This window comes from Pinus tabuliformis, chromosome 8, assembly GCF_031772625.1.
Source record: "Pinus tabuliformis cultivar Carrire ecotype Pingquan chromosome 8, CPIR1, whole genome shotgun sequence".
Lineage (NCBI taxonomy): Eukaryota > Viridiplantae > Streptophyta > Pinopsida > Pinales > Pinaceae > Pinus > Pinus tabuliformis.
In genome coordinates this window covers 1,739,282,471-1,739,293,923 of record NC_142294.1, presented here as the reverse complement: position 1 = coordinate 1,739,293,923, position 11,453 = coordinate 1,739,282,471, and the positions used below count along the sequence as shown (strand labels likewise).

The 11,453-nt window shown below is 40.7% G+C and overlaps 1 protein-coding gene across 1 annotated transcript; it reads right to left on the bottom strand.

Moving 5' to 3' along the window:
• Window positions 1–1,282: 1,282 nt before the first annotated feature.
• LOC149243061 (uncharacterized) lies at window positions 1,283–1,954 on the bottom strand. Its single transcript, XM_089371108.1, has one exon. It carries the CDS (start codon window positions 1,952–1,954, stop codon window positions 1,283–1,285), a length of 672 nt encoding a protein of 223 aa, XP_089227234.1.
• Window positions 1,955–11,453: the final 9,499 nt, after the last annotated feature.

The window sequence follows — 11,453 nt, the reverse complement described above, 5'->3', positions numbered from 1 at the left end:
TAATTTTGGCTACTATCTTGTAAAGGCAGTTACAGAGAGAGATAGGGCGATACTCATCAAAAGAGGAGGGATTATCGGCCTTAGGAATGAGGGAAATAAAGGTCGAAGTGATGGACGGCTCCATCCTACCAATGGTTCTGGATTCTTCAATAACATGTAACAGATCTATACCCAGGACATCAAAAAAGGCCAAGTAGAACTCTATGGTCCAGCCATCCGGTCCAGGACTTTTGTCCTTCTTGAACCACTTCAATGTAGCCTCCAGTTCTTCCAGGGTAATCTCCTTGATAAGATCCTCTTCCTCTTCTTGTTGTACGAACCGAGGAAAATTCTAGGCCACCCTGATAATTTCTGCAAGATTTACTTCTCGAGGGGCCTTGAAAGTTCTTTTGAAGTGAGAAGATGCAAGAGAGGCCAACTGAGGAAAGGTATTTGCCGTAGATCCATCTTCGTTCGGGAGTTGCCAAATAGTATTGATAGCCTTTCTGCCATTTGCAAACTTATGATAGAATTTTGTGTTTGCATCCCCTTCTTGTAGCCAAATCGCCCTACTCCTGAGCTGCCAGACTTCCTCACGGGCTTTAAGTATGTTATCTCTTGCGGTATAAAGGGATGTTATCCTGTCCTTATGTTCAACAGAGGTGTAAAGGCCTCCCTGATCATTTTCGAAAAGCAACAGATCATTTTCAATCTGTCTCAGAGATAGGTCATCCTGTGTCCTCTTATGGTGTGCCCATTGCTTGGACAGTCGCTTCAGGGTTGAAAGGTTGTGCAGGAATCCCTTAGTATAGTTGCCCTTGGCGCTCGGAGGATTGGCTTTCCAGTAGTCAGAGACCATGTTGATATATGAGGCTTCTTTTAGCCAAGCTTAACAGAACTTGAAGGGACCATTGGGCATTGCTCTACCACCATCGGTTTCCATTGGGCAAGGGGGAGAGGTCAGCAGAGAGGGGGGGGTGGGGGCGATGATGGGGAGGGTGGGAGAGAAATCACAAGAGACCTGAGCAGGGGGAGCGGGAGTAACCGACCCATGACCCAAATTTATTGAGAATCCTGAAGATAAAAAATTACTAACAATAGTGCAACAAAGAGAGGAAGATGAAAGAGGGGTGCTCATACCCGAGTCGAAGGAGTCACTAGAGGCAGACCGGGCAGGATCTGATGACGGAGGAGGAGGTCTAAGTGGAGGTCTTCCCCGCTTCTTCGGAGAGGGCTTTGCAGGAGGAGCAGTCGATGTCGGAGGAGCCGAGTGTGATTTATACCTTCTGATAAGCGAAACGTTTTACCGAGGCAATTCCTCCGAGGGTTGTGGTTGTTCCACTTGGTCAAAACCTTCACTGTTAATTGGATCCTGCCTCTGATCTTTCCTGGAAGAACCTCCATTAAGGGGGGAATCTTTGAAAACATGCCCGACTCTGTGACACCTCCGGCACCGGAATGGGATGCCCTCGTAATCCAGGATCTGTCGTCTAGTAATATTCCTCCACTGAATATTAATGTGCTCCAGAACACCGTCCGAAAGGTCCATATGGACAAGGATCCGAGCATATGCCATACGCCCCGTAGTCAGGAAAGAGGCATCATATGTGAGATAATCTCCAAGAGCATTCCCTATCCTCCTGAAGATGTCCTCCATCCAGAAATGGAATGGGAGCCCCGGGAGGCAAACCCAAATAGGTCCAGCGTCCACTCGTTCTAGTTTTGGATCGAATAATGGAGTCCACCTCCGAAGCAGTACAGGGGCTTGGTCGATGTGCCAAACTGTCGAAAGGACCCAGTTGGTGTGTGCCAAGCAATTGAAACGCATCGCAAACCAGCCTTTTACAAAAGTCTGTACTCTAGGGGGGTCGCTGAGATGTTGTCCCCAGACCTCCATGGTCCATTTTTGTAGGCGCTCCACACTGTATTGCCTACCTCTGACCCGACCCACCAGAACACGCTCCGATGACTCCATTGAATCCAGTAATGGGGTATCCTCAGAGAAATTCAAGAAGACTTCACAATGCTTGAGCTTGAAGCTCCGCTTCCTCTTAGCCCCTTGTCTAAGCCCGGAGGTCGCCGTAGCTGGTAGGACCGAAGCCTATTGGGCCAGAGAAGATGAAACCCTAGCAGGGTCAGACGGAGTGGATGCAAAAAACCTCGGAAAGGAGCTGATGCCAGTGAAATTTCCTTGTAAGGGGGCGTCAGGGTAAGAAAAGTGGAACAGGCAGAGGTCAGTGAGGCCGAGGTCGAAGGGGGATCAGGCAAGGGTTTGTCGGAGCCAGACGAGGAGGGGAGCGAGGTTGTGACCGCACCAAGGGGTAGTCAAGCAGGGGTATCCTAAAACCCAGCAAATGCTCAGGAACCGAGAGGATTAGGCTATGAAACAAGCTCCAGGTTGACAGGGGTGTCTTCGGGCAGTGAGACAGACTTAAACCGAGGGCTGGAAATGGGAGGGAGTGCACCAATTTCCTTGGTGAGCTCGTTATCAAATGAGAAAAAACCTTCGAGGGTGGTCCTGGCTTCCGTCCAAATGGGCTCTCCTTCCGACGGGTCAGCGGAATAGTCTAGGTTATCCTCCATAACTGTCACAGCCTTTAGCTGACAGCTACCTGCAAAAAACAAAGGGATGAATGGTGAAGAGATGAAACGGTGAAGGGTAAACCGTCGAGTAAAAAGTGCCATCAGAAATAGCTGTGGAAGGAAAAAACACGGGAAGGGTACAACAGGGAAAGGGGAAGGAAGGCGGGCAGGCAGATGCAGTGGAGGATAGGGAAACTGCTACGGGGGCAGGCGTAGTGAAAGGTCTGCAAGACCAGTGCACCGTGGTGTAAACTTGACTAGAAACCCTAGTTCCATCGCTGCAGAAAAACCCGATGAATATTTGTATTGAGGTATCATATATATATATATATATATATATATATATATATATATATATATATATATATCTATATATATATATATATATATATATATATATATATATATCTATATATATATATATATATATATATATATATATATATATATATATATATATATATATATATATCTATATATATATATATATATATATATATATATATATATATATATATATATATATATATATATATTCAAGTACATAGCTATGTGTATGTAATAAATTTGATATGAAAACCCTTTAGATATGTAAACCAACAAGGGAAGTCAGGGTATCCTGACCCTGTAAGTATGATTACAATCTAAGTTGTGTTGTCTTGGCCAAAATGGTAATATTGGTTAATAAAGATTAGATGGGGTAAAGTTGATGGTTTCAACTCAGTGGAGGGGCAACACAATATGACTAAAACATTATGTATACAATGAATGTAACATCATTTAATTTAATATATAAATATGTGAATATAAGAGAAATACCATTTTGAAAAGTAGTTATGGGTAGAGATAATTCTCTATAATTTGAATATTAATACGCAAGTAAAAGTGTATAGAAGAGAATAGCAAAAATTTCATGGAATTTACATGGAGTTATGGAAATATCATCTAGTTATAACTTCGAGGAATGGTTATAGTGGTAAATTAACCAATATACTATAGGAAGAAAAGATGTGTCTTTGGCGGGGAATCATAGTCCCTCTAAAACCAATATGTATACAATTAGAAGAGAAACCATCCACTCATGTGAACATGATCTAGAATTAAGTATGTATAAAAAAAACTGCAATAGTTGGAAAAAAAGAGACATGTCAATTATATAAAAAGAAACTCTATTCAGTAATGTTACAAAGGGAGGTCCCATTGCAAAACTTAAGTGTCATGTCCCCATTTTTATTTTCCTCTATATTACAACTAGGGGGAATTTCCAGGGCACGAAATGGATAGGTCAAGGGAGCAAGATTACGTCATCAGGGGTCTTAGGGGGGTTTTGCGGAGTATTTATGGGATCTTATGGCATTCACTTAACGTATTCCATCATCTTCACAACTTGATTTTCGTTCCGCGGCATTCCGATAACTTTCAAAAAACGGGGGTTATTACTAGGCCTAACTTAATTAATTACGCTTGAGGTGGCATTCTGGGAGGATCATTTGATGGAACGCCTTAGTTTAATAGCTCGTTGGAACTGAAATGAGAAGATCTATAGGATGGGATGCTAAGAATTGACTTCCAATGGCTGGATAGAGTATGGTGGGCAATTTACCATTTTCCCATATTAAAAATGACTTTAATTAGTCATTTAATTAAAAAGGGGAAAACTAATTAATTGGGAGAAAAAGGCCAAAAGTGACTCAAGTGCAATAAAATAAAATAAGAAAACTCACTTAAGATCAAGTCAAGGGAGAACCTTCTAGAATAATAATAAATTTAGATGTTTCTAGAAGCTTGTAGATCTATCTATGGAGTCTTTAAAAGGAGGAGGAGGAGATAACTTTGGGACATCTTGGAGTTAAGTATTCTTTTCTTGTGGAGAGGTTTGGAGAACCGGGAGTCCCTAAATTCAGATGTAGCCCCAGGACGGAAACCCTCAGGTGATTCAGTGACAGTGGGTGAGAACCTTTCTCTCCCCTTGGTTAATTCACTCAAAATTCACAAGCTGCAAGCTATTGATTTTCAGTTTATTTTTGGAGGCCTGCTGCAGCAGTATTGTTGATCGTTTGAGGCATCATCTCAGCCATCTTTAGTATTTGTATTAGAATATTCTATATTAATAAAATAAGGCTCAGATTCTACTCTTTAGTTGCATTTTATATTTTTAGTTTTGGTTGTTAAATTTGTGGCTCAATTTGTGCAGGTTGTTTAAGGAATTAACGACTAAATTTTTAAGAAATTTTCTACAAGTTTATAATTGGAACATTGCATTGGTATTAGAGCTGGTCTTTCTGCTACCCTTAAGGTTTTACTGCATATCAAATTCATAAAAAGATTGAGGGTTTATTATTTTTGCTGGCATTATTAGATTTGGAAAGGTTGCATGTCAAGTATCCGACAAAATGCTCGACAAATTGTTGTCACGTGAGAAAATTGTCTGGTGACTGTTATCAGTTTGATATTTCTTTCGAAGTTAAAGAAGGAAGAAAATTCAAGGTAGCCACAAACCACTTTTGGAGATCAGGACCTAGCCTTCCCGATGCTCAGAGAGGGCTCTCTCTTTATAATTTAACTTTGTTTTAGTTAAGATGATTTTAGGCTAGTTATTGTTTGCACTTGGGTTTTGGTTTGAATTTGGGTGGTGGGATCACTTTACTTAGATGAACATAGGTTTGCTTTTACCATTGGGCTATGGGGTCGAATTTCAGACAAACAAGACTGGATTCAGTTCTAAAAACAATGTCTACAGGGCAAGATAGATGAGTTACTGCAGATCTCAAAGGCTAAATGGTGAAATGGTTTCAAATCGGATCCAGGGAGCAATTAAGGGTTCCCTAGGCCGAACTCTGGAAGGAATGAAAGAAGTCAACCAGGATGGGAGAGAAATTAAGGGTTCTCAAATCCAGGTATCAGAGGAAAACATGTAAATGACTAACTGTGCAAACAGAGTGTACTTAAACAAATTTTGAGTGATATCTCCAGTTAATTCATTCAAATTTAAAACACATTTAAGATTATGAAACACATAAGAAGGTAACAAAATCAAACAAAGAAGATACTTCACTGCAAATAGCTCATCTCATGAATCTTGTAGCGAAATGATTTTATTACTTGCTCCAGTCTGTTGACTTGAAAGTGGTACAATCACCCTTAGGTTTTAAGATCAAAATAACTCTACAAATGTAAAATAATCCACCATAATACTTCAAATTCTGAAGTATTTATACAAAAAGGAATTACAAAATATCTCAAACTGCATTGAGAACTAATCTAGGAAAAAGAAATATCTTCGTGCAAGAAGATACAGACAACTATTGAACTATTGCTTGTTGTCCCTGTTAGGTTCTATTGGCTTTGCTCTTTGACCTTTTGCCCTTTAAGCTGATTGGTTGTTTGGTCTTCACGATGGATGTCATATTTACTTATTACCTTTCATCTGATACTCTTTGACTTTGCTGATGTGTCAATATCCTTTTACTTTGTTGTTTTACTTTTTACTATACATTTATATTTTTACTGTGTATTTACTACAGTAAATCATTGAGTTTTTCCCATGTATTTGCATCTAGTAATTGGATATTGAGCATTTTTCAGTATATCTCATCTGCCTCTGTATACTTGGCAAAAGTTGGCTTATTAATAAAAAGGTGTTTTACCTCATGCTGGAGGTAAAACAAGTTTTCAAATGTTTGGTACAATACTTTGCCTGTTGGTATGCCCTTCATGGATGAAGTGTTTACCTGATCTCTAGCCACTTCCCTGATCTTCTTATTGTAATCTTCCTGTGTCATTATCTTATCATTTATAACTAAGGGATTAGGTAATCCATTTTGCCTCAAAAGTTCGAACTTAACCATGAACCTGTCAATGGCCAGTTGCATGGTTTGACACTTATCCTCCAAGTTCAACATCAAATTCCTCTTAGTGAGGACTCTTCTAACTTCCAAAATTGTACCTGTCCTATCAGGTATCTCTAGTTCTTGCAACTCATACTTGTTCTTGGAGTTGAGGAAATGAATGATCCTTGTTGCCTCCTCTGGCATATCTCCAAGTTCTTCTTTGACTTTCTGAATGGCTTTTGTAGCCTGCTTTATCAAATCAATCTGTTCAAAAATAACCTGAATGGATGGCCAAATATCATTGACAGAGTCAATGATATTGGCCCACAGTTGTTGCTTAGCCTGACCTAGAGGCTCACCCAGTGTCAGATCTTTCTCCAGGCTTTTGATTCTTTCAGTCATCTTTGCAGCCTTTTGTTGTTCTTATCTGTGCATGATGTGGGCCAATTTGTAATCTGTCTCCAGGCTGGTGACTTTCTCCTTAAGTCTGTTCATCTTAGTGGTCTGAATGGACATTTCTTCCATTGCTTTGACCAGCCTGTTTGCTTCATCACCTGTGGAGCCTGTTGTTGTTGATCCTGTTGCTGATGTAGTTGGTGTAGATGCTGATAGTGCAGTGGCCATTGGAGCAGTGGGAGCTAAGGATGCTGCCAATGTAGAAGGTACAACAGTGGTAACTGTTGGAATGACAGTTGCAGGAGCATTATCCAGACTAGATTATTTGAGCTGCATCAAGCTATCCAGTTCTTTCTCCATCTCCTTCAACTGATCATTTAGTTGCAGCACTAGGTCCATCATCTCTTCATGATTGCTCTAACTTTCTAGGACCTCTTTTGTTTGTGGGTATTGTGAAGGAGGAAACTTAAGCTGTTTCTTGAGGGCTGCTATAGCATCATTCTTCTTCTTTATTAATTTCTTTGTGGCTATAACATCACTTGAGTCATGGCCTAGTTCAATGATCAAGTCCTCCAAGGATTTTATCCTGGTGTCTTTGGCCTGTGAGGAGGCCTTTTCCAGCTTGAATTGGGTTGTCACATTATCCAATGAATCTTTCAGCTTAAAAGCATCCATGGCCTTTTCTGTGAGGGTGGAGTAAATCATTTCTCCAGCCTGCTTATGGAACTCTATCTGATCAATGGGATGAACATCCCTGGCCAACACCTCAAAATTTGTCTTCTTGTAGTCTGCTGAGGTCTTTGGTTGCTATACAGTGGGCTGCAAAAATGATACCTGCATTTTCCCTGCTTTGATGTCAAAGGCTGACATCACTCTAGTCTGGTTTGGCAGTGTAAGCTTGAGGTATTGGGCATATGTCTTTGAATCTATCTTTGATATCCTTTTCCTTGTCAGCTGGCCTGACAAAGGAAGAAACCTCCATATTTTGTTGTCTCTCTATCATCTGTGTGTTGGAGGTTGATGGCTGTTGTGTTTCACCTGATGCAGCTATTTTTTCACTTCTCTGCCCCATTGCCTCAATGTCAGTTATTTCCTCTTAAACAAGGTTTTCCTCCTGTTCAAAGACAAGATTCAACTTGGGTCTCTTGCTTGGCTCAAACAAATCATCAGTAGTCTCCATGGCAGAGCTAGATGCCTCCTTCCTGTTCCTCTTAGGATTCTTCTCTTCATTGGCTGGGGTCTGAAGGACAGGAGGAATGTTCATTGGCTCCCCTTGTTTTAGAACATGCAGGAAAGAGTTGTGATCAAATTGTCTTTCCAAATCAATGAGTGTGTTCTCTACATCCACAACAGTGTTGTCCATATCAATCAAGGTTTTCTCCACCCACTCATCCTGGTTAGCAAACTTTTCAATGTCAGGTCTTGGGTGGTGGATGTATGCTCCCAACTTGACCCCGGGTCTAAGTTTAGTTATAACCCCCTGAGGGTCATACTGCCATATGAAGTTGTTTCTAAACTTCATATTTTGTATTAAATTGTCAACCTCTAGTCCAGCCTCTCGATTGTTGCAAATGAATGAGCCCAATTGGTTTTTCACTTTGAACTAGGTTTTCTTCCTATAAGCTAGGAAGTGGATCTCATCAGAGTTGATGATTTGTCTGAAGTATTCAAGAGCAAATGTCCTAATAGGGAGGTATATGGGCAACTTATAGGGGGCTAATTGGCAGCCATAGATTCTGATCTCAGTGTGGTTCTGGTAGAGGTAACAGTCTCCCAACTTGTTGTTCTTTGCCAATTGTTACACTCTCTTGATCTCTGCGCTAATTCTAGGCTGAGTCTTAGAAGTCAGCATGTTCATGACAGGGTATACAAAGGATTCTATGAAGTCTTTGTAGGTGAATACTATGGAAAACTTGTGGACCAACGGTGTCCAGTGACGACTAATCTCTCCTTTCCCTTGGTATCCAGCTTCTGGATGCTCAAAGGGAACTTATCTGTCTGGTAATACAAGAACATATGAAACAATACTTAAGAGTATTTGAAAATTCTTTCAGTGGGCAGTCTAGTGAATTGTTCATGCATTCTGTCTGCAATGAACTAAGCATAATCAAACATGATAGCATGAAGCTTTCCTGGAGTAAAAATGGATTATAAGGCCAAGATGACCTCATCCACATGCTCATATGTGGTATATCCAAGGATGCATGAGAGCATGGTGATTATGTGCCTGACAGTCTCTAAGAAAAAGGTGGCAGCATAGGGTGGGGTATCTGTAGGAGTATGGCGGTCTTCAATGATAAAATTCTGGAAGATTTGCTTGATTTTCACCTGGTCTAATGTGATGTATAAGTCCAACAGGTGTCCAATGGATAGAGGGGTTAGATTGGGGCTAGATTGGATTTGAAGCATTTGGTTGATTGACTCAGGTGTAATGGTGAATAATAACTCATGGTTTGGGGCCACAATAGCCCTTTGGCTAGGGATATAACAAGCATGACAAAAATGTACAATGTCTGGGAATGGGTGAACTTCTGGGAATATATACTTGGGCAAATTGGATTCCCAAAGGTTGATGTCATCAGCATGGTTTAGGAACCTATCTTTACTCCAGTAGTGGAGCTTCAGAAGGTTGGCTGGAGTTGCAGTATCCTTTATTTGGAAATCCTTGTCTGCTAGGGCCAAATGGTCAATGTCCAGGTGAGGGGTTGAGACCGGTCTGACATCTAGAGAGGTCTGGGCAGCCATCTTGAGGATAAAATGTGGGAATTAGGCTTGTACAGATTGTATAAGTGAAGCTTTGAATAGGTCTGTACAAAGATAGGGTATTGGCAGTTTGCAGGATAGGGGTTTGGGTATTTCAGCGGGAAATACTCTCAATTCAAGGGAAATTAATTAAATTCAATTACTTTAATGTTTGAATTAATTGTACATTCTTGAATTTGAGAGGGTTGTTTCTGGTTTGTTATCAAAATACCTGGAATTTGAGGTTCAAACTGAAAACTAGTTTTGATGGCGGCCGTAAAGGGTAATGTGGCTTCAGGTATGTTGTGGATGGCTGAATTGGGCGTCCGGGGCATACTCGGAAGGTACTCAGTGGTTGAATTTGGTTGTAGAAACTCGGGTTTGCGCAGGAAGGCTTGGAAGCTTTCGTAGAGCAAATTGAGAAAAAAGGTGAAAATGGGTGTCTTTCACCTTTTAACCGGCAACGGTTAGAAATTAGTGAGGAATTTCATAATGAACAATAATGGTTTTGGGCTTACGAGGGAGGCGGTTTCATTGCTCATCGCACCACTTTTGGGAGTGGGAAGATATTTTCCTGATAGCACGCGAGTTAATGAGGAGATGCCACGTAGCCAAAAGGGGCCTGAGCAAAACCACGAATCTCGCGTGCTCCCGGGCAGGTAAAGGTCGGGAGGTGAATGAACACGATATGGATGCGCGCCATCAGATCTGGGGGTGACAGATCTAACCGCTGTCGTGTGGTGAAGTTGCGCGGCGGGAGCAAGGGCAGAGATTTGTGGGGCCCGGGGAAATTAATTAGACTAAAATGTAATTAGTTAATGAATCAATGGTGTTAGGGGTATAATGAACGGGTTATATGTAGTGGGACCAGGGTTAAAATACAACGGGGGACTTGTTAACCGCACTAGGGTGGTGGGTTAAAAGGTTTATAGTCGGGGAAAATGTGAATTGTGGAGTTAGTTAAATAATGCGAAAGGGAAAGTAAACTTAGAGTAAAGGGGTTTTAGGGGGTAAAAGGGATTATGTCGGGAAATATAGGAATGGGGGAGTTAATAAGGTAATGCGGGGGGGGGGGGGGGGGATTTAACCTTAGGATAAGGGTTTTTAGTGGGTTTTTAGGGAAAATCAATAAGGGGAAAATGATCTTTTCAAAGGGGAATGGGTTTCACACTAGGGAAAAGGGGTTTTGGGTATGGGAATGAATTTTGGAGGGTAAATGGCTAGGGAAATGTGTGAAACCAAGGGGCAAGGGTGAAAATGAAGGGAAAAGGTGTCTTCATAAGAAATGAAGGGGTAAAAGGGGAAATTAGTAAGTATTTAGTGGGGAGTGAAATGAAATGAAGGGGAAGTTAACCAAATCAGCTTATAAGCATCCTTTAACTTTCATAACTTTTCCTGCACACTGAAACACATGATTAAACATGATAAATGTTCTTATGCTTCAATCAACTTTGTACTTTTTGCAACCTTTCTTCTACTTACCCTAACATTTTTTCTTCACTTTGTTGGGTGCATTTAAGCTAGCAAACCCTTTCCTTTCCTTTTTATTTTGAAAAGTAAACTATCTACTTCTAACCTTATATCTTCCAATGGCTCAGATTAAGCTTATGAGCACATTTTATTTCTCTACCTATCTACTGATCTGCCAAGATTAAACAGTTTGGCCAGATCTTTATTCTCTAACTATAAACAGGAAATTTAAAGCATGAAGTAGTCAAGATTAAACAGTTTGACTATCATGGGTTGTGGCATGTATGACAAGCTACACACAACCATTATTTTAGACAGTGAAGTAAAGAGTAGTGGCACTTGGACTTGCATACTTTCATGATCTGTTTTTGTTTTGGGTTCATGTTTTTTCATTTTTTGATCTTTTCTTATTCTTTTTGTCCTTTGATATTTCTTTTAGGACATACCCTCTTC